General features: G+C 37.8%; 1 protein-coding gene across 8 annotated transcripts in view; it reads left to right on the top strand.

Moving 5' to 3' along the window:
• LOC124872321 (nephrocystin-4-like) overlaps positions 1 to 25,055 on the top strand; it is a 277,448-nt gene that overhangs the window by 57,580 nt on the left and 194,813 nt on the right. For all 8 annotated transcript variants that reach the window (XR_007039267.1, XM_047372196.1, XM_047372205.1 and 5 more), the window contains one exon: positions 2,003 to 2,139. Coding sequence is in view for 7 of the 8 variants with exons in the window: in XM_047372196.1 (XP_047228152.1) it covers positions 2,003 to 2,139 (137 nt within the window). In the remaining variant the exon portion in view is untranslated. The remainder of the gene's footprint in view (positions 1 to 2,002; positions 2,140 to 25,055) is intronic.

Here is a 25,055-nt window from a genome sequence, read left to right as displayed (position 1 = left end):
CTTCTTTACATACCCTATTCCCAAGGGGCGACCTACGTTTTCAGCTACTGCTGTTTCCCTGTCATAAATTTGTTAGTGCACTGGTTTTGAAGAACAATTAACTACTCAGCTAGTGTCAAATCTTATCCTTTGATCTATTATACACAAAACATTGACAGAGATTTATAGTGGTGAGGTAACTGTTATTTATTTTGTATGTGAGAAAACCTAAGAAACAGGATAGTATCAAGTCTTTACTTCTGCCACTCTATAATACAAAATACAGAAAGCTTTTACAGTCAGTGAATATTTTGCTGTTGGCTGGCTTTGATTCAGTCATCAGTGTTGATGGCTAAGATGTACCATCATATCTGTGAGTTGGTTGTTTTTTCCCCTCCTGCTCCTGTTGTGATGATACATTTTTCAGACTACAAAAAACACTGGAAACACTTGGCATGTTTTTACATGAAACATTTCTAAATTTAAAAAAAATCAAAAAAGTTACAGCAAGACTGTATGAAAAGACATGTAACCTTTTTAATCTCTCTCTGTCTGACATTTAACCAGAATTAACTTCTTCTGTTTTAGATCCATTAGAATAATCACAATTATTTCTGTAGCCCCATTCAGAACATAGTTCCACAATAAACATGGAACCACTTACTCCCCATTATGGATCCCTTTATCCTTTCACCTCATAGAATCAATTCACTATTGCAGGACATTCAGTTCATCCAGCTGGAGTTGTGGAACCAAAGGGATGTGGCCTACAACTGACAGAGTTCATTTGTGCAACATGGAGTTTAGTACTATTTAAGGGAAATGCCACAAACAGTGCTAAGTTCTTGTTGCTACCCTCATTCAAGCCCGCTGTCCAAATGCTTTCAGTCTTTCAAAGTTGTTGTGTGCTATCCTCAGCATGCTATTGTCTGCATCAGATTCTGCTGATCAATATTTGTCAGATCAGGACCAGCAGAGTTGTGTTGCTGCAGCTGCCATCTTGTTGGCTCTGTACTACTACATCACTCTCACACCCATTACATATCATAGTGGCGAGGGTTTTATCACTGCCTTCCAAGGTGGGTCAGAGGTGTATTATTGGTGGATTGATGACCCCTTTTTGTATGTCAGGACATTTCAGTTGATCATTAAGTGAATTAAACTTGCACAGAATGAAATGATAATCTGACAAGTGTTTGTGTGAAATGCCAGAACAATTAAGATGTTTACGTACACTAAGATTATTGTGCCTTTGGGAAAGCCCTGTTGATGATATCATTTTTTGCAAGCTTTTGCAAAGTAAATTACAAAATTTGAGACTCTCTCTCAGTCTCTTGCCAGAATAAATAATTGTCTTGATGTGCCACACCCTTAATGTACAAAAGTACCATTTCCTCTTAAATAGCGTTTTAAACCTTTTGTGTGTTCTCTTACTTCTTTTCTAAACACTTAACTGAAATTTGAAATTATTGAACTGCAAAAAGTACCAACTTCTAGACCAAAGAGTGTTGTTGACAGTATGCCCTTATTGCTTACATTTGGTGGTTTTACTGACTGAAAAGAGATTGAATTTTTAACTTTCTGACTAGCTGGTCAATGACGAACAAGCTGAAAATTGACCAATGTTGGTCAGCAATGCATTTCTTGGTACAAAAATGACCTTGTCTGTCAGAATCAATCAACCTTACTTTTAGGTTTCCAGACGTCTCTCGTGTTAGAATAAATGTTAGGAGAACTATTTGTGAGTCCCATTAATGTGTGGACTGGCCAAAAACTAGTGATTCACTGTTTTATTTAGATTTTGTCACATTCGTGTCACACTACACTTCACTACTTACACCCCACCAAAGATGATGTATTACCATCCTCATTAGCCCCAAAGAAAGCAGGAATCTTCTCAGAATTTAATTCATTCAGCCAGGCACTCCCCTCCTCTCAGTGGAGGCTCCAAAGGTGATTGGAAAGAGTCATGTAAATATTGGGCTGTGTGTATATGTTGATGCTATACTCTCACTCTTCTCAGGAGATGTTCTGCTGAGGCCTCAGCTGCTCAAAACGACGCCCTTCACCCTGGATAGACTGACCATTTCCCTCCAGCCTTCCCTGGAGAAGTTTGAGAGCCTTCTGTTGCAGCTCATCAATGCTGACTGCCAGAACACAGTAAGGCCAAGTCTTCACAACTAACACAGTGTTTTCTGTTTTATATGCCTGTGACACATTTCGCACAGCCATGAGAAAATGTGTTGTGGGAGGCATGCGGTCATATGTGAGGATTTTTTGGAGCTATAAAATCTTGCAGGGCGCTACAGCTTTGACAACTGAATTGCTTTTACAACTAGAGATGCAGCGAGAAAAACAAACTCCAGGTACATGCTGAGGGATGCATTTTAGTTTATCTGTGCTCTATGAGCAGTGTGTCTTTTGCCTTATCCTATATCCTACAGCATTTTCATGCATATTATACAGAATGCGTTTACAAGAGAGAAACAAAGCACTTTATACAAACAGTAAATAGCCCTGTCACTCTCTCCTATCTATGTACACGTACAATGCATGAATATCATCTTGCTTACAATTCATCACTCTGAGGTTAGTGTTTACCACACTTCTTAAAGTTATAGATGGCCACGATGGAATTGACACACCTTTGCCAACACTGTTTTCTGCAGATTGGTGATTTACTTGATCCCACTTTCCATTTCTTTGGCATACAAGCACAGGCTCATTTTACAGCTGCCACTGCAATTTAGGCCATATCCTTTGCAAGGTAGATGGGGCTTATCTGTTTTCTTCCCCTTTTCTTGTCTATAGCAACCCTGATGGTTAACCCTATTTGAGAGGTGCAGCTTAGGACTACCAAATATATTTAAAGTGGCTGCACACTATCTGTTCACTTGAGCTTAAATGAGATGTGTCCTTGGGAGGGATGAGAATTGTTATGACAACGCTGTCCGTCATTGTAAGCGTCTCACTGCTGTTTGCTCCTCCGGGGCTCACACCCTCAAAGTCAAATGCAGGGGACCAAGTGTTGATAATGTTAAGCATATACAGGGGTTGGACAATGAAACTGAAACACCTGGTTTTAGACCACAATAATTTATTAGTATGGTGTAGGGCCTCCTTTTGCGGCCAATACAGCGTCAATTCGTCTTGGGAATGACATATACAAGTCCTTCACAGTGGTCAGAGGGATTTTAAGCCATTATTCTTGCAGGATAGTAGCCAGGTCACTACGTGATACTGGTGGAGGAAAACGTTTCCTGATGTCACCCATAATGTTGTGTGCATTTCAATATTTTGACCAAAACTGTGCTCTTACCCTGCTAATTGAACCTTCACACTCTGTTCTTACTGGAGCAATGTGCAATCAATGAAGACTGGCTACCAGGCTGGTCCAATTTAGCCATGAAACCTCCCACACTAAAATGACTGGAGTTTCAGTTTCATTGTCCAACCCCTGTAAACACTGGACCACCACCTGAAAAAATCATGCTAAGCATGTCTGTGATTAGATGATCTCCTTGTATTTTTTAAAATAAAGTAGGCCCTAGCCTTTGTATTTACGTTTTTTAAATGTATGAATAAAAAAAAAAAAGCCCCATTTAAACATCAGGGTTTTTATTTAAAGAATTTGTGGACAAACAAACAACAAAGTTTGTAAGTTGTAAGATTTACTTGCTAAATTTGTTTAATAAATGCACTTTAGATTTGGACAGTCTGTAGTATTACAGATTTAACTTGTGAAAATCAAATAATAAAATATGGACAAATATTATGGAATGGACATGACAAAACTGCAGTCTTAACAAAACTTGGCCTTCCACCTAAGCTGACAGGAAAGCATCAGCCAAGAGGCCTATGGTAAATTTGTTGACAGAAAAACCATTAGTTGTCCACTTCTCAAATCTGCCTTTTTATAAAAGAGCATCAGGAACAAAAATAAGCTATAATAAGTGACTTTTGCTGTTTGCCCTAAACCATGTCGGAGGGACAACAAATGTGGAGGAAGGTGCTCTGGTCAGATGAGACCAAATCTGAACTTTTTGGCCTACATGCAAAATGCGATACGTGGAGGAAAACTGACAATGCACAGCATCCCCACGTTAAAACATGGTGGTGGCAGCATCATGCTGTGGGGATGCTTTTCTTCATTAGGGACAGGGAAGCTGGTTGCAAGAAAAGAAGAAAACCTGTTAGAGGCTTCTAACATTTTTAGTCTGGGGTGATTGTTCGAGCTGGACCACAACTTTAAACATATAGCTAGAGCTACTATGGAATGATTTCGATCCAAATATATTTGTGTGTATAAATCCAGACCGAAATACAAAAACTAAATTGGTGGCACGGCTTGGCTAAAAAAAATATTCTGTGGATTTGTAAAGCTGATAGTGGCTGTAATTGCATTGAGAGGTGATTCTGCAACATTTTGACTCAAAAAGGCTCAATACAAATGTACAACAAAACTGAAAATCATTTATCAGTTTTCTTCCACTACAAACATACTGCCTACTTTGTGTTGGTCTATTAAGAAGAAGGAGAAGAATCTTGTCATTGAACAGGCGAACAGTGGAACATGTCTAATAATAATAAGTAACTGCAAAAGACATGCATGAAAAACACTATATACAGATTAGAAAGCAAGACAAGACTATAAACAGAGACGTATTGGGATATAAAAAAATAATGACTATGAACAATGCATATCTATACTTGCATCAAATATTTTAAGAAGACTATTGCACTGTTATATAAATTGAAAATTGCACATCTGTTTATTGCACAAGATCCCTAGCTGAAACGACACGTGATCTTGTCACCTGTTTGTGTTTAACAGGGCTATGGCCCTTTTAAACACAAAGAAGGTAAAAACTGTCTCTCAGTCTGTTTGTGTTTTTAGCACCTTGAAACGTCTGCTGAAACACCCAGTGTCCTGGGTGTGTGGTGTCACTCAAAATGCTGCGTGCCCTCTCGAGACATCGGGTGCTGTAGAGGTCCCAATAAAATACAGAAAAAACTACAGCTGTAACAAATATGTCGCAAGATGTGGAAAAATGTCAAAGGGAATGGGAACTCAGGCTAATAAATGAGTTTTACTTAAAAACAGTTTGAACTATCTTCTCCACTCATTATTATCAAAGGAAACTATTGACATAATATTTGTGTATTTTCTGCAAAGTATTTTACAAATCTAGAAATTATTAAATAAAAATTTGGTTCTTATCAGGTCTTAAAATTAAAGAAATACAACATCAAATAAACAGAGACAATACAGTATTATTATTTTTATTTATTTATTTTTTCTATAGTATGACACTCTTCAACTTTTATTTATTGCTCATGGTCTGCATTCTGGGCCACTCTCAGACATTTAAAGGCACAAACAAGCCGTTGATCAGTTGATCACCCATAGCAGCAGCGTTATGTTCATTCTATGTGATGTGAAAAGGCACGGATAGACTAAAATTAAATGAATAATTCATGCAGATGAAAGAAAATGTTTTGTATAAAGACATTTTCTGTGCTGCATTTTGTTTCCCTGAAACACTCCTAATCCAAAGAACTGGCTTTGACACTCTCAAGCTTGTGTATTTATGCAGATGTTTGTTGCACTGCAACGGTTACATTCATAATCTGTAAAGCATCAATAAAAGTTCATACCAGGTAAAAGATTATAGTTCTCTTAATCTGCTTCCTGTTTCGTATCAATATGTAGAATGCCTTTGCCAAAGCAGGATACACATTAATGGCAAAATGTAAAGCGAGACATCAGACTTTCAAACTTCTGACCTTATTATCAAGGATTAAGTTCTTGAAACTCTGCCAACTTGGCTTTTATCCTTGTGTATGCCATCGAATTTTTCTGTGCTTATGTACATATCACTTCCCCTATATCTAAGTGCAAGAATGAAAAGCCCACTACAAGTTTCCCCTCTGTGAGCTAAAGTGACATGTTAGCATGAATAATTTTCTCCTCTTGGTATTCACAGTTCTTTTTTTCCTTCTTTATAACCAAAGCAGTATGACGCCATTCTCACGTCTGTGAGAAGTGTTAATACATGCAGACGTCAGCTTGATTACAGATTTTAATTAAAGTGTGGGTATTGGTGTGTGTGTATGTGTGTGCACTGGAAATAGTTAGAGAAAGAAAAAGGGTGTGCGCACGATATTTGTGTGACCTTTAAACGTGTGACTCCGTCTGGATTGTTATCAAGCCGTCTATGAAATGATGGTGACACTTCACACGTCGACTCAGTTTTCCTGTTGTATGAGTGAATGTGAGAGTTTGCATGTGTTTGATACCAACGTATGTGCTTAAGCTGGTTATGAGGCAGGAATGGGAATTTGGGGAGGGTGAAACTGGAATGAGGAGGCAGATGACTATACAGCCCAGCATGTGACGAATCCTTTATGTTAGCTGTAGCTTCACATAATCTCCATATAACTATTGCTATTTTTAGCCAAACCAACAATTCCAGCTTCTTTTAGAGCCCACTTTCCCCATATGTTATATAGCTACAGCCACAGATGACATGCTTGTAATGTGAACCACTCAAGCTACTTACCACACATTTAGAGCACACTTTAATGAGCCCTAGACCGGGTTAAACTGTAGTTCTCGACCTCTCCAAGCACTCTCTAACCTCTTGTTAAAAACACTGTCACTATTCACCTCCAGGATGGCTTGAAAAAGCATGCCCTCCTGCACTAGTTTGCAGCAAAGCCAGACGCTTTATTACGTAAAATGACTTGTAGCACACCCGCTAACCTTCGACCCCAATAAAATCTAATTCACTTGATGAAAGGGCCAGAGATCTAGTCAGAATTTGTGTAACATCATAACGTTTGATCAAAAGACCAGAGAAAACAGAAGTGGATGAAGCGGAGGAGGGGAGCAAGTTAGGACCACTGCCACACTGCAGGCAGAACAAAATGCCTTAGGCTGATTTAATGAATCGAGAAAGAGTTTGGCAACAAAGCTCCAGGAGGTTTTCAATTGTACTGAAAGAACAAAACTCACTCAATGTGGGACTGCCCCTGTAGACACGCTACTATAAAGAAAACGAAGGGGGTTGAGCATTTCATAGGAGGCATCTTGAACATTGTTCTCTGTGGACAGGTGGGCTGCCGGCTGGTCACCACTGTAACCAATGCAGTGTAAAGGACTGGGGCTTAATGGAATGGCTCACATCACATAATGGGAAGCAGGTCTTTGTAATGACTGACGATCCAGTCATTAGGTGAAACAGACTTCAAACGATTATAGTCCCTAAACCAGACAAGACCAAGGATCCACTGCAGATGATTGAGGAAAGATACATTAATACACTTTAAATCTATTACACAATTTTTTTTGATGAAGTAAGCCATATTGTTTAGAGTCCCAAACCTTTCTTAGAGTTAGATTCTTTGAATGAAGTGTTTACTAGACAACTTGGAGCTTATGGTTTTAATCTATGCAACGTTTAGGTCGGCTGGATTTACAGATTCGAGGACAATACATATATGAGCCGGTTCCAGATGAAACACTATGATTACCCCTTAGGGCAACACCACAGTATCATGGTATTTGCTCAAGACTAAGATAAAAAGTATGATGTTATCTAATTTTTTAAAATGGAAAATAGAATTATTCCTATTGTTGCAGAACCATATGAAGTCAGTTATAAGGATGTTATGTGGATTATGTTTATTATTTAGATTTTGATACATAGAATTGAGCAAAAATAAACACCCTCTTAATTTAGTAGTTTTCAAGCCTTTATAGAACGTTTTGCTTTCCCACTTTTAAAAGAGTAACACAGGTAGCAAGTTGACATTAGCTGTTAGTTAGTTGGGCTATCTGCTCAAGTAGCCAGGCCGCTGTCCATTGTTTTACAGAAAAGCTGCTCAAATATAGGTTTGTTTTTTTTTAGATTTTTTTTCTTGTGGCACTAGTAGCCTTCATTTATTTATTTATATTTTTCAAAAATAGGTAGACAGCAAATGGCATGGAGAGAGGGGGAAGACATGAAGCACAGGTCTCCATTGTCGGGACTGATGCCCAGAACGGGCAGGTCGAGGACTGAAGCCTCCGTATATGGCTCACGTGCTCTACTGCCATGCTTTGCGCAGCAGGGGAAGTTATGTGGTGCTCGTTCAGCCAGCTAACCAGCAGTGCACAGCTACAGGTGGGATAGTTATACCCCTGCAATCCTTTATTCTCCAAAAAGCAAAAGAAAACACTGGTGAATCTCCCACTTTCTTTGTCACTCTTTAAAATAATTTTAAATGAGAACTCTATGATATGAACGAAAACTGTGGATTTGAAATCATAACTTCATAACTTTTTAAAAAACCTTTAAATGCCTTGATGCTGGTAACTGGCCCACTAGCAGAACTATACAGGATATGCTGGTTTGGGAAGTCTTCTGCAGGACAAACAATTGTTCCGCACCTGCTGGGGAGATATTATTTACAGCAGACAGATGATCAGCATCCATCATCAACATTAAAAACAAAACAAATATTTACATCACCAATGTAAATATTAGTTTTGTGAGAATTAACTATACATAGTATTCCTATTATGACACAGGGGGAAACATTAGTCATCCATGATAAAAAATCTTTTATGATTTTATGATTTTTTTTTAACTCTTCTTTTTAAGTGTGTAGATCCCAGATTGTTATAAAAAATGGATATCAATACTGACCACCACTGTCAACTTGGTTTTACAAACTTTATTCGCCTTTGGACTTCCAGCGTGTTGTCAGTGAGAGCGGCAGGCAGAAATGCATCTGGATAAAACTGGATAGATTGACTTGATGGACGCTGGGTTTATTTTTAATGCAAAAGATCCCAGTAGGATTCCTTCAGAGCCAAGTTAAACATGAGCTCCCAGATTTCTCTACTTGCTGGGTTATGGTGAAATTGCAGGTGATGTTAGGAGCATTAACTTTAACTTCAGACAGGTCCCTGAAACATCAAAGACGGCCAAAAAACAGGCTTTGATGGCATGAATTATATGTTTAAATTTAAGCGGATGATGCAAACATCAAAAATAAATAATCTTTAATAAATAGACATTACTTCTAACTTCTCTCTGTCCCTGTGAACCAGACTGCCTTAACATTAACTTGCAAAAAAAAAGTTAGAAGCTATGTGTTATGTGATTTATATCACCCATAAGGTTAATTTAAAATACTTTTTTTTTTTTTGTTAAATCAGAGATGTATTTTAGAAATGGCTGCTTGCTTAGCTTATATATATTTTTTCTTCTTAACTTTTAACAAGTTGGAATATGTTCTGTTTGGGCTTGTTTCATGCCATTTTGTTTGGAAACACTGGTACTATTTGTATATTGATAAGATTTCTCTAGTTTTGAAAGCAATAAAAAAACTACTCATATTTTGTATTCATATAGTATGTGTGTTGGTTCCTACCTTGTTATATTTTCTGTTTTCATAATGTTCCAAACATTGCAACAACAACAACAACAAAAAAAGAAAACAGTAGCTAGCTCCAGAACCATGCTGTTTGAATGTTTTCAAAATTTGGTTTGGCTTTGTCCTGATGGTGTACACATAATTCATGGTGGAAAGAAGGGAGCTACAGGGCAGCATTTTAAAATCTTGTTAATACAATCAGCCTTTTCTCTACAACATGATCAAACACATCAGATATACTTCAACACTTCAACTATACTGTCAACTGTAAGTCAAAAAGCCATGGTTAGGGTATTTATTAGTTTTGGTATCTTGGTGGTTATTGTTTTCTATTCGTGATAAAAATCGAACCCTTCAAAAAGCCTCCTGCTGCTTCTGATGATGTCACAAACATGTGGTAATAAATTGATCACAGTACTTCTGAGAACCTTCCTAGGTACTTTTGAATGTGTTTGTATTCTGCACATTTGCAGCACAGCCTCTGAGCTATGTGTGAAAACACCAGTTTTCTAGATACTTTAGCAAAGAGGAACACATGCAAAGGGTTTGGGGAGAGGACTGGTGCAGATAGGAGTGGTCATGTTGCATCATCAAAAATATACAGTGAGCCACCATGGCATAAAAACTATATAAATTGGTTAATGCAGTGTGTTCAGAAATCTGAAGTGAAAGATGGTTTTCAAATCCTGTCAATATATCCTGCAAGGATCTCCAGAACTGCTGAAGCTGCCACAACTGCTGACAAATTACTGCTTTTGATTTGGCACAAAGCTTTATTTCACTGCTTTTAAAACATCTGAAGTAGCTTTTATCTGCGTTAGTTTTCTGTGTTTTAGATTGAACCTGAGCTGATCTAATGTATTCTTTATTTCTTCAAAAGCAGTGAAACAGTGCTATCCATACTCTACCACCAAATCAGAAGCTGGAAATCAAATCCTAACTCCAGTTTGCTGTTGTTTTGTCCTAAATTAGACAGATTGAAACTGAAACTATCACTAAAGGGTCTTAGGAGTAAACATCGCTCCCACTGTTTTGATCTCCACCAGTAGAGATGTATACTGATATGTAAATGTTGTTGAAATGTTGTTGGGGTAATTAAATGGACCAAACAAGCCTGACTTTTCATCATCTTTGTTTAGGCCCAATCTGGACAAGACGTAGGGGCAGAAAAGTACATTGTTCTCATCTCTGTAAATAATACGGCAAGGGCCTGACTGACCTAAAATCACTACAACCATGATGTCATCGGCACCCAGTGTTTGTACAGAGAGTCAGTGCTTCACTAGTGGAAACAGAGAAACAGATGCTAAGCAAGCTCCATCCTGGGTGTGGAAGTTGAACAGGTTGAATGGAATAGGTCTGTTGTTGTTATTTTAATGTTTTTTTGATTTCATGATGACTTTGTATACCAGGCTTGTACCAAAAAAAGACTAATATTTCTTTTTAAAGCATCATTTGTTCTATAAAACGTCAGGGTTATGAAATTATAAACCATTTCACCCAATGATATATTGCTGGCCTTTTTAAAAAGTTAAATATCTTCAACACATACAACTGGGACCCACCATTAGGAGTTTCTTTCTGTCCGGAACCAACTTTGCTGTGATCGGTTATACTTACGGCTATGCGGTTTTACATATGCTGTGTATAGCAGTGTTGCTCAAGAACAAATGGTTTGAAGCTGGACAGGAAACAGACTGGCAGCAGCATGAGTGTTTGACTTCATAATTTGGGGTTTTGAATTGTGTGTTTCGGCAGCAGGGCAATAATGATTTATCGGTGAAAGCTCAGTGCCAGTTAAAATTTGTTAAGGAGTGGGGGGAATGGGAAGATGAGAGCAGCCTGCTAATGATGCTGCAACTGTTTCTTGCCACAGATGACTCACGCTCAATATGGGGGAGCTAAGATCCAATGTGTGAGGAGCAACTCACTCTGTCTCTCACCAGCTCACACTCATTGTCATGGTGACAGTACGGAGACTGGTCTGGATAAGCAAAAATCATCTATTTAGATATTAGTGGCCTCACAATGGTGGTTTGAGTTTATGAGCATCTGGAGGAAGATATTTTGACACCTAGAATCTTATGACTACAAAAAAACAAAAAATGCAGGGAGGTCTTGCCTTTGTTTAGCGGTTTTCAGATGTGAGAGCAACTTGCCACAGTTAGATAACTACCTTCGTAATTGGCTTATGCAGAACTCATGTGGGACATAATTTCACCTGCTTTCCCTCTCTCACATTTTCTTGATTTCTCTCTCTCACACTCACATGCTCCCCTTGAGGTGACAGTAGCCATCTGTAGAGTTATTACTACTTTTTACTTCAGCCTACACAATGATCTCACAACTGACAAGCAAAGTCACTGAAAAAATAGCTAACAGCTTCTAATGGTAATACGAACAGTTTGCTTAAAACTCTTTTAGATTTATCAGCATATTCTTTTTTAATAATCAGACATTGTTAACTGTTGTATGTCATGCTGATGTATCAGTTTTGCAGGCTTCTATACATCCTTTTTCTGTACCCGCTTATCCATGCAGGGCCATTGGGGGGACTGGTTCCCATCTCCAGTGTTCATTGGGTAAGATGTGGTTCATCACAGCGCAGTTTTTTAGACTTGTGTAGGAATTTGTAAATCTCCATAAATTGCAAATTGTAGCCATATGAAAAAGCATCACCTAAACCTCCCTGTCTGAACAGCAAAACCCACAAAAAGAACTGCTAACAGTCCGTATTTGGCATGAATATAGTTTACCTAATGTAAAAAAACATGTGGTACAATGTTTAAGGGGAGGAAAACTCCCACAAAGAAAACACACAAAATTCCTTTTTGTATAAATTTTGCTATAATTTTTATATTATTATCTTTAATTATATTTCTGTCATGTTTTTTCCTTTGTCACACCCCCACCCCCGTTTATCGCTGCTGCATAATAAAACTTGAAATTCTATTATGTCTTTCGTTCTTGGTGTTCTACCTCAAGCTTATCAGTCACCCCCATCTGGCAACTCTTTAAAAAACGTGTCATCCATATTACATGATGTAGAGTACATAAGTTTGAGTCAAGCAAAACCATCATATATGTGTCAGAAAATAGAAATTAGTGTATTAGTCAAACAGCAATTTAGAATATTTTCCTGATAACAGGTTATCCCCCCCCAACACACACACACACACACACACACACACACACACACACACAACTCATAACGAGGAGGAGAGTCTGTCTGAGAAAAGCACAGATGCCTGTACATTTTGATTTATTGAACTTTAAACATAAATATAGTCATAGCTATGGTGGTTTGAGAGTAAGGCGCAGATGTCAACTCAAAAGCCACATTATTAGGCACACCTAGGCATGGCTCAGTATGAAAACCTCAAAGTATAACTGATAACTTTGACTAAAAATACTCTTAGCGTAAAAAGTTGAAACAGAAGTGTGTTAAATGATCTAATTGTTTATTCAAAACATAATTACAAAAGTTATGTTTTTTCAGCAAAATAACAGGTAAGAGATAGCAATTGCTCTTAGCGACAGGAGTGGTATGATGGGAAGTTTAAATGATTTTAAAACCATGATATACCTTTAGACTGGTAACTGGCCCATACCTAGTTACATATGATCAGTTGCTTCTTAACCAATAAAGCAAATCAGCTAATTACATGGTAACAGATGAAAAGCATTTAAGTCACTTAGAACATGGTATATGTAGGGGTGGCAGAGAGGCTGGCTTGACTATTTCAGAAACTTCTCATCTTTTGGGATTTTGACACACAGGCATCTCTTGGGCTTACAAAGAATTTTCTGAAAAAGAGAAAATATCCTGTGAACAGAAGACCAGAACAGGTGTCACTTGTCAGCTAAGAACAGAAAACCCAGGCTTTAATTGACACAGGCTCATCAAAATTGGAGAAAAACGTTGCCTGATTAAATTAGTGTCGATTTCAGCTGCATCATTCAGATGGTAGGGTCAGAATTTGAAGTAAACAACATGAAAGAACGGATCCATGCGGTATTGTATTAACAGTTTATACTGGTGGGAGTGGTGTAATGGTGTGGGGAACATTTTCTTGGCCCACTTTGGCCCCCTGATTAGCAATTGAACAATTGTGTAAATGCCACATCCTATCCGAGTATTGTTGCTGACCATGTTCTTGTCTTTATGAAAATGACCTGATCTTCTGATGTCTACTTCCTCCATGGTACTGTCACAAGACCCAAAAAAACGTACACAGTTTTTTTTTTTTACATGATGAGTTTAATGTACAACAATGGCCTCTGCAGTGACCAGATCTCATTACAGTCTAGCACCTTTGGGATGTGTTGGAACAGGAGGTTTACATCATGGATATGCATCTCACAAATCTGCAAAAGTTGTTTGATGCTAATATAGACCTAATCTCTGAGGAAGGTTTCCAACACTGTTTATCTATGCCACAAAAAATTATGGCAGTTCTGGAAAAGCAAGGTCCGACCCAAAGTAGGGAGGTGTACCCAATGACGTGGCTAGTGAGTGTGGCTACAAGTTTCTTTTAACTTATTACTGTTGATAAAAGCATTTTGTTAAAATCATAAAGCACAACTTGAAGTCTGTGTATCCTGAATAGCCAAATGGTATTGAACAAATGTAACAAAACACATTATTAATGTATTTTTGGAGGTACATTGTTTTTCTTGTTTCTTTTTTTAACATGGTAAGCCCTTGTGGCTGGTGGACATAGTGACTTAACAGAAACTACACTTGAAAATATAAAGCAGCAGTAAAGATCATTGTTCTTTTTCATAAGCAGATATGCTGAGAAAAATGTTAGCAGCAGCTGTGATATAAAAAAGTTAATGAAAATAGTCAAACTAAAACAGGATTTCTGCTTCCTGTCTGTATACCATCTACTTACACTTCAGCACATGTAGCCGCTAAAGAAGGTAAAAGAAGCAGTTATAAACTTTAATTTGCCATTGCTTATATAAATAAGGCAGACTCAGGTTCACTTTTTGTTCTTTTCATTTTGCCCTTTTGCAATCATGAGGCAGATACTTCTTAAAGAGTGTATTTGTTGGTAATATGCACTTTTAATGCTAATGAAATACACCTTTAAATGGTTTTTCTGCCAATGGGTTAGTCTGCATGGCTGCTTGAGAAAAAATAAAAATGAATTTAAAATAACAAAACATTCTGAAGAAATGTTTTCATTAAAACAAATATTTTAAGATAAAATCTTCAGTACAAAAACAAGAGTTGTGATCATCTTCTAAGCCTCTGCAGGGACACCTTTTATCCACACACAGGTGTGGATACAGCGCATGGATAATTAGGATAATAAAGCTTGCTCACCAGGCTGTAGCAGTGCCACTGGCCCTTTGAAATGCAGGGTCAAATTGCTCATTGTCCCTTATGTCAATACTGAACACTGAATGGTTTGGGTCAATTCTCCAAATTTTAGATCATATGATGCGAGCAGGGGACCTCAAAAAATATAATCATAATGCAAGCAGATTTATTGAAAAGTGACCTGTTGTTTAGTTTTTACACAAAAATTAACTGAAAAGATTCAAATATGTTAATGTGTGACAGCCTATAGAATTGATTTTAATTTGATAGTGAATAGTGGTCCAACAGCAAAGCTTATGGGTCCTTAATGTGATTGGTGAAACCTCCTGCTGTCTTGAGCCTTTTTCTCTCACCGTTGTGAGCATTAGTAGAGTTTTTCCTCTCATATAATCCCATTACCATGAAGAAATGAGCTTTTCTGAAATTTCCTAAAAATGTACCTTAATTTCTTGTAAAGTTGACTTTCGTTTCTCTTTAAGCTGCCGTTATTTCTGTTTTTAGCTGTTCCATTACATTACCAGTGTCTCTCTCTAAATTTCTTTTGCTTACTAATATTTCATCCTCCCATCTCTGTCTTCCACCTGCCTGGTCTAACAATTGGAGTGTTAAATTAAATCTAAAAGAAGTTTGTTGGTAAAATGTGATCTCCTAATTTAATTCTAAAAGTGCCATTTTAAATGTTAGAGGGCTTGTCTTTTTGAAATAAAAGTAGAAAGATGTCAGAGAAGCTAACTATTACACTATTATACTGTTTAAATACAAAGATGTTGTGAGAATCATGCCTTCATGCAAATAGGTCTCACCAGTCCTCCCAGTTTCTTTCTCTTTAATTAATACTAGAGATGCATTGATCACAATTTTGTGGCTGATTTCTGACTTTTTTGTGAAGCTTTGACTTGCTAATACTCATTTTGGCCAGTTGAGATTTTTCTTTATAAGATATCGTATAAGAAGATAAATGATATATTTTTTAGTCTTTCTACTTTTAATGGTCAAGCATTTTACAGATTTTAAATAGAGGCATCACTGTGCTGCATGTGCGAATAAGCAACCACTGTACATCAGGGTACTGTTTTAAAACAAAGGCAGTGGTTATAGAGTTAATGTTTTAAACTTGTTGTACGTCTGATACGGATGACTGTGTTTATTCCATAAAGCAGTTGCTTCCTCCCTTTTTGCTGAAAGCAGCTCAAACATTTTATGCCCTTGCCACCGTATCACTCAGGAGCATACTTGTTCATACACAGATGCACATAGTTGTACATGCCCATATATATGTGCGCACCTAACACTTGCATACCTATATGCTCAATCACCAAAAAGAAATTTCCTTATATAAATTTAATCGGTGTTTGTTTGGTAATGTTTTTCTTTCATACTTGTGTGCTGGGCTCACATTTTCTGTATTTAGCAGCTTGTACAGACAAGCTCTGATAGTGATGAGCTCCACAGTGCATTTTTTGGTCAGTGTCCTTAAAAATGTTTTCTCTCTTTAAAGCCTGAAAGCTCATAGGTTAAGTATAACGGATAACTTTTATGTCTTTGGTATCTCGCTTCCTTTGCGAATCAGGCTGAACGTAAACTCAGCAAAACTAGACCTAATTTCCTTGCAAAACTATGGCTTTCACTGTTTCTTGCTGTCTTGCAAACTAAACCCAGAGACATTTTTTGACAGTTAGAAAATACAGTGTCTTTTTAAATAGCTTCCTTTATCTCTCTGCTTCCTTTGACCTTTACATTTAAACATCTCACTGGTACTGAAAGTAGCTAACTTTCAGTGTTCTTTACCCAGTAACATCCTCCACACAGAAAAGTGTTGTTGCCAGTGCGACCTGGTAGTGCTTATATATGCTGCCTTAACTGATTAGAAAAATATCGGACTTTTGAGTTTTTGATCACCTGTTACCATCCCATGTTTGTAATACATCGGTCAAACATATGTTCAGAGCATCCACCCATCCATTTTCTAAACCCGCTTCTTCCATACAGGGGGAGCTGGTGCCTATCCCTAGCACGTCTACAGACGAGAGGTGGGGTAGATCCTGGACAGGTCGCCAGTCCATCGCAGGGCAACACAGAGACACAGGAGAAACAACCATGCAAACACCCGTTCAGACCTAAGGCCAATTTAGAGAGACCAATTAACCTAACAGTCATGTTTGTGGACTGTGGCAAGACGCTGGAGTACCCAGTAAGAACCTATGCATGCACGGGGAGAACATGCAGAAAGACCCCTAGCCGGGAGGTGAACCCTGGACCTTCTTGCTGCAAGGCAACAGTGCTACCAACTGTTCCCCCGGTGCAGCCCACTTTCATACTGTGTTCAGCAATTCAAGTAGGACTTATTGACAAAAATCAAACACACAAACAGAAACAAAGTAGCCAACAAGCTTGTGTAAATGAGAAAAAAATCAGGGGCACACCCATGATCATCACTCAGAGAAGTCCCTCATCTGTGACTACAGAAATGAAGTATAATTTAACTTTGGGGCCATTTCATTGTTCCTGTAAGCTTCTTAGCTCTAAAATATTCATATTCCAGGCAAGGAAGGAAGAAATCTGTGACGGCTGTGGACAGAGGCATGAAGGGGAAGAAAGAGGATGGTGTGCTAGATAGGTAGAAAGAGAGAAACTGACAGGAAAAAGGAAGGAAAAAAAGGAGCAATGAAAAAAATGAAAGAGGAACTTTCAAGAAAGGAGGGATAGATGGAGCAGAAAGCAGCACCTTAACTGATGCTGTATTCCAAACAACTTTTTCTCTGTCTTTTATTTTCTTTCTGACACACTTCATGGCAGACCTTTCCAACAAAAGACAAAGCCATTTTCCTGTCATCCTTCACTGGCTGCACTGAAGGGAAACGGTGAGCGCAGACAATCTGTGGAAATATACACCATCATTATGATGTGAATGTCACTGAAAGCAATTATTTACAGATATCCTGTCACACATGGGCTGATAGCTGCAACTCTGTCATTGTGGGACTAAAGGCAATATAACATCTAAACTGTAAAGCATAGTTACATCAGCTGTATGATGCAAAAATGGCACCATTTGACATAACAAAAGATGAGGTGAGCTTTAGTTATTGTTCTGTGCACAAGGTGTTCTGTATATATAAATATTTAACATATGTTGTGTATGCTGTACATATTATATATCGATGACAAAAAGAAAGCTACATGTAAGAAAAGCAGGTTACACCAGAAGATGCATGGGCTTAAACACAAAGCCATACCATCTATGACAACATACAAAACTACCTCAAATAAATGCCTGATTACCTTAATGTACTATATCTTAACACATTCTTCTTACGCTTGAATAATTCCTACTATTTTAACTTGAATAACAAACGAAAGTCCCATTTTCTATTCTTGATGCAAGGACCGGCAGTGATGATTGGTTAAAAACAGTAGCCAGTGTCCAAAGAAATTCAAAACCACGTTTTAGAAATCCTGGTATACTGTTTCTGTTCCTACTATAAGACTGTTAAATATTAAGCTTGTTTGGATCTAAATATTATAACCTCAACTTCAGTGAAGTTGAGACGCTGTGTAAAATGTAACTAAAAACAGAATAAAATGATTTGCAAATCCTGTTCAACCTGTATGCAACTGGATATAACACAAATACAATATATTTAATGTTCAAACTGATAAACATTATTGTTTTTGTTTTTTTACAAATATTCACTCATTTTGAATTTGTTGCTTGTAACATGTTCCAAAAATGCTAGGACAGGGACAACAAAAGACTGGGAAAGTCCCGACCTGTCTCCCATTGACAATGTGTGGCGCAAAATAAGACAATGGAGACCCCAGACTGTTGAGCAATTAAAGTTGTACATCAAGCAAGAATGGGAAATAATTCCACATACAAAGTTGCAACAATCGGTGTCCTCAGTTCCTAAATGCTTAAGTGTTCTTAAAAGGGAAGGTGATGTAACACAGTGGTAAACATGCCTCTATTCAGGGACACGTTAATAAAGACAAAACAAGTTTACCAGATTGAACATCAAATATCTTGTCTTTTTAGTGGATTCAATTGCATATAGGTTGAGCAGGATTTACAAACATTTTATTATAATTTTATTATATTCTGTTTTTATTTACGTTTTACACACGGCCCAACTTCAGTGGTATTGGAGTTGTAATAAGAAACTAGGTCTGGCTCAAACGTTTGAGCGTAGTTCACTTCAAAACAATTTTGTTTTTATCAGGGGCTTTTTTATTTAGAGATGCACCGATTAGAGATTTGTGGCTTTTACCTGCCGATACAGGTAAATATACTATTTTAGCAGATTCCAGTTTGTCATCAAGACCGATAATTAGCAGCAAATTATGGAAGCTCATTGCATTCGCCAAAGAAAAAAAAATAGGCATCTTTCCTCATAGAAAAGATCTTGTAATTGCAGCTTCCGATTTGAGAAACTGTTAAAGGGCAATACTGCCTAATTTTTCATTACCTTGAGCATCTTTAATCTGCAAACTTGGACTAGATTTTTCTCCACTAATGGCAGGATGTTTAAAACCCAGTTTGGGATTTGTGAAACCTTTATTTGATTTGTGAAAGTTCCATAAACGGCAGTATTAGTACTTTTTTGGCATTTGGACCACATTGGAACTGGTCCGACTCCAAAAATACAGGTCTGGCGTTAAGCACCCCAGCGAGTGCAGAGCGTGACCCGCCCTGCGGACAGTGGCAGGGGAGTTTGACTGGGGTGGTACACCTGTTATTGGTAAAGCAGGAGCTCAGTGAGGAAAGAAACCTTCTGTGGAACATAAGAACATTTGTGAAATCTTTATTATGAAGATGGGCATCTGTTTTTCTGTGACACTAGTGGCCTTTATTCATTAGTAGGTTAGCAGTAGGAAAGGCAAAAGGAGAAGGGGAAGACATTCAGTAAATGGCTGAGGAATTGAACTCAGAACTGCTTCATGAAGGACTAGAACCTTCCTCCTATGGAGCTCTGGCTCTACTACTGAGTCACTGATTTCTTCATGACTTTGCTTTGTATTATTGCCCCTGCATAATTCTCAGATTGTTCTTGTTTTCTGTTGATTTAGTTCATTTATAAAGGTTTACCATTACACGTCTTGTAAATTCTGAAATAAAACAATATCCCCAGACATGAGCTTTAAAAAAAGTTTCAGTTGTGGGACCAAAGGAACTGTTAAGTGGAAGATAATGCTAATGATTTGGAGAACTACACAAAATACAAATGTTTCTTCTTCTGCTCTGTGAGCAATAAGACGTCCTTTTGGTTTTTTGTTTTAGTATTATTTATTGTCATTAAAGTGAATAATTTGTTGGTAAAACTTTTCTCAATGTTTCTGCAGTTGTTTGTGCGGCCAGCTGGTCACATAGTGTTGTCACTACATCAAAGGCCAGATTACTCTACCTTGGAGCAGGACCAGTTCTATCGTGGCCCAAAAGCCAAAAAAGCAACTTTCACAAATCAAATAAAGCTTTCACAAATCCCAGATTATGTTTACTCAGACTGTTCAGACTATTTCCCAAATCGGAAGCTGCAATGTCATAATTACGAGATAAGATCTCGTAATTATGACATCTTTCTCATAATACGTGATCCTGATCTTGTAATTATGAAAATGTCTATTTTTATTTATGAATGCCATGAGCTTCCATAGAAAATAGCTAACCTTAATACTTTTTAAGTAATTATTTCAGTTTAGTCAATCTTATTCCGATTATATGGCATCAGTTAGTTGTATTTCTGAAAGAGATACTTTCATCCTAAATAGGTTGTAAATATGAATGAGTCTTTACTGAAAAGAGTGTATTTGTAGACCTTAGCAAAACATACTATAAAAAGGAAAACATCTAATCGAGAAGAGATGTTGAAGCAAGAAAAAGGTCTATACGCCTTCAAGAAGGTAAATTAAAACATCTTACAGAATCTAAAATTTAGACAGATGTCTGTATTACAATAACTGCTGCAATACTAGTTTTCTAAACAGATATTTGTATCTGCATTAGAGGATAACTTCTTCAAATCCACATGGAAAGATTATTAAATCTGTGATAATTGCAGTGCATACATATGCAACCAAAATAGTCATTTCTTGAAACAAAATATCACATTTGCGGTTAGGAATTAGGTTTTTCTAGACATATTTCAAAACAGGAAAGATAGAAGGTTAGGATTTGACAAGAAGCTTAATCTTCCATAACCAAACGTAAGATATCATACATTATAGAACATTTGTTGAGCATGGCTTGAGAAGAAACGAAAAATACAAATGGTGGGTAGGTTGTAAAAAGGATGAGATGAGGATAAATTCAGACGTTGTATAGATGTAACCTGAGAAGAACAGTAAGTAGTTAGGATGTGGGTTGTTTGGAATCCAGGCAAGCTAGTCTGCTGCTCCTGCTGTTGCTGCTTTAAAAGAAAACTCCAGTCTGAATTGATATGCTAATTTAATTGAGAAGGTGTGGGTGGATATGGAGAAGGTTTTAAGCTGCTAAGGGAACTGAGAGCGAGAATGACAATGAAAAGAGAGAGGAAAGAGAAAAGGCGAGTAGGAGTAGGAGACATTATAGGGAGAAGAAGAACACTGAAATGAAACAAATGGGAAGGAGTGGGAACGAGAGGGAAGCTTATGACGGCTTTGCATTTCAGGGTTAGACAGTTTATAGTCAGTCAGTGAACAACTGTTAGGAATAACCTTTATTAATATGCTTATAGCTGTTTTTCCCATTTATACCATAGTGAAGTAAAGTATAAGTTCTAATGTTTCCCTTCTGTTACAATAGGATAAGAATGCTCATAAACATACAGTACAAGGATAAATGGCCCAAGGATTGTCATTAATGACCTGAAGCTGGGGCACGGGGGTTGATAGTGGAGCAGCCGGTACAACTGGGTTGATTAGAAAACTACAGCACACTTAGATTAAGGATGGATACCCGCTACTACACAATCTATCAGATAGACACCACAATGGTGACACATAGTCTACTGATAATCACTGAGGGAGTGCACATCCATTGCATTGGAGAACCAGATATAAAACTATATGTGACCTTCTATCGGGGCTCTTCGTCATCCTCTAAAAGACGGCAACGGTCCGAGACGGGAGCCTCAGCACTGATCTCTGTAATCATTCCTCTGCCTTAATTTAGATTAAAAGAGCTAAAAGTTAGAAACAGTTTGAGAGCCATTCCTTTAAGTGGCTTTAGATAGAAGTGGTGACTGTTTCCGGGGTCCAAGTACCGGTGGAGCTCCGAAGCATCTGACCGCCAACAGGGTGCGGTAGCTCGGACACAACTGTCACTCAGCTAGGCAATAGTAGTGAGCAGCACATGTAGGCAGGCAACTCTACAAGTACTTGATACATCGGCCCCTTTTAGAGTCAGCTTGTAATTTACATGTGTTCTGCACGCTTCAGTGATCAGCTGTAAGCATTGTCACAAGGACAATGCACTCATGGTCGTTTGTTAGCTAGGCTTTCAGCAGTAAGAAATGACTTTAACGTCACATTTTTCTGCTTAAAGGTGGACTGTACAGGATGAGATTAGAATATTATTTAAAAGTTCATTTATTTGAGTAATTTAATTCTCAAGCAATTTAATTCTCAAGTAAAACTCATTATTTAATTTCATTATGAAGTGAGAAATTTGAGATGATGTGTCTTAAAGCTAATACAATCCCAATATTTAGTTCTTCGCAAAATAACAATATTACATAAGGTCAATAAAAAAGAATTTTAATACAAAAATGTGGGGCTTTTAAAAGTATGTCCATGCACCTCTGCATGAATTACTGCGTTAGTCCAACGAGGCATGAAGACGATAATCTTGTGGCTCAGCTAAAGTGGAAAGGAAGCCCAGATAGGTTTTCTATGGGGTTAGGTCAGGTGGGTCTTTTGGCCAATCAAACAGATTGATACCATGGTCAGTTAACCAGATATTGCAATTTTGGTGCTACGTCATTCAAACAAACAGTTTAAAATCAGCATCTCCATAGAGCTTGTCAACAGAAGGAAACATGAAGTGCTCTAAAATTAGATGGCTATACTGACTTTGGTCTTTGGTTGTTATTAAATTGAACGGATCACCAGAGGATGCAAAGGTTCTGGTCATCAGGTACACCAAGGGGCTGGACTAATTCACATGAGCATCATGCGGGGACAGAAGGTAACACCAGTAACACTAACTCACAAACGGAGACAATCAGTACGTACTGACTCACTGACGGTTGCACACATTACATCAATAGCTGGGACTATAGACTCGAAACATTTGGAGCTGATTACCTTTAATTGCATGGAGTACGGAGGGCCGGACAATGGAGGAGGACATTGACCCAGAAAAAAATGTTCACGGTGATATCACTGATAATTGCCGTTCCTATACTAAAGAGCAATACAACAGGACAGTTAAAACAGACAATAAATGATCTATTCTGGCGCAGTTGGCAGCACTGTTGCCTTGCAGCAAGAAGGTCCGGGGTTCAACTCCCGGCGGGGGTCTTTCTGCATGGAGTTTGCATGTTCTCCCCATGTATGCGTGGGGTACTCCGGCTTCCTCCCACAGTCCAAAGACATGCCTGTTAGGTTAATTTGTGTGTTGCCTTGTGATGGACTGGCGACCTGTCCAGGATGTACCCCACCTCCTGCCCATAGACTGCTGGAGATAGGCACCAGCTTCTCCGCGACCCACTATGGAAGAAGCGGTAGACAATGACTGACTGACATTTCAACAGTCAAAGCTTGTATCCAAACTTTAACATCAGACTTTCCTGGTCAGTTCACAGAACCATTTAGTGTCATTACAATATCAGAGACATGGATCAGTAATGAGAAAGGGATGGACTTTGAGCTGCAGGGACATGAATTTAATTTATATGAATAGAGTGGGCAAGAATGGAGGAGGAGTGGCTATGTAAGTGGACAAAAACCTGAAATATAAAGTAATTGATAAAATGACAAAGGTGGTTGAGGGCATAGTTGAATGTATAATGATTGTGGTCTGTATGGAAAAGAAGATAAATGTTATGGTTAGCTGTATGTACCGAACACCAGGTTCTGATATAGTCATTTTTAGGGGGTGGTTTGAAGAAACATTTACAACTGTAAATCAGAGGGTATTTTTCATCTGTTGGGACTTTAATACTGATTTGCTTAACTCAGAGAAGCATAAGCCTACTGAAGAGTTTATATATACAGTGTACAGTGTTTGAGCCTTTGTCTAAAGATCACTAGACCTAGTCGGAGCACAACTCACAGTGCCACATCACTACATAATATATTTACAAACCTGATGGATAACAACACAATAAGTGGATTATTTATTAGTGATATCAGTGACCATCTACCGTTGTTTGTGGTTTATGACAATTGTTACAGGAAAGCTGCTATAGGGATGACACACAAAAGTACAAAAGAATGAGAGCAGAGAAGTCAATGATTGCATTTAGAGAGGATCTGCTTAGTCAAAATTGGGACTCAATTCTCTAGAAGCCAAACATAGATGAAGCTTAAGAAATGTTCCTAAACATTTTCAAATATACATGAGATAAACACTGTCCAATAAAAGAATATACCAAAAAAGGTGAATATTCTGTCACACCATGGATCACAACAGGATTGCAGAATGCCTGTAAAAAAAAGAACACGTTTTATAAAGAATTCCTAAAGTATAGAACGGCGGAGACAGAAAATGGGTATAAAAGATATAAAGAACAATCTACCAAAATTTCAAGGGCATCTAAACAGAAAAATTATTGTAAACTATTAAATGAGAATAAAATAAATCTAAAAAAACATGTGGAATATATTAAATAATGTTATTAAAAAAGGATCCAAAGAAATTAATTATCCAGAATACTTTATTAGCAACAATGCAATTTTTCATGATATGTCTTTAGTGTTTCAAAAATTCAACGAGTATTTTGTAAATGTCGGGCCAAAACTGGCACAAAAACATCCCTGATCCTGGGATAACACAGAGCTGCAATAAGGTACTCACAACAAAAAATCCAAATTCAATGTTTCTCAGGAAGAAGAGTGGAAGAGGGAGAGATCAGAGCTGTTAACAAATGTAAAAATAAAAGGTCCACTGACTGTGATGATAGATGATACTAATATTTTCTGTATGGGCGAGAGCTTGCAGCAGCTCTTGGATGATATCACACCAGAGATGAATAAACTAAAAAACTCATCCTTAACAAGAACAAATTGTCCTTCAATTTGGAGAAAACTAAGTTTATGCTATTTGGAAATTATAAAGGAAATATATAAATAAAGGGTTAGCTCCGGAGCTGGAGCGGGGCGGCCCATCCTCTCCACTGAC

This window comes from Girardinichthys multiradiatus, chromosome 1 (genome assembly GCF_021462225.1).
Source record: "Girardinichthys multiradiatus isolate DD_20200921_A chromosome 1, DD_fGirMul_XY1, whole genome shotgun sequence".
Classification (NCBI taxonomy): domain Eukaryota; kingdom Metazoa; phylum Chordata; class Actinopteri; order Cyprinodontiformes; family Goodeidae; genus Girardinichthys; species Girardinichthys multiradiatus.
This window is presented reverse-complemented; position numbering and strand designations above follow the sequence as displayed.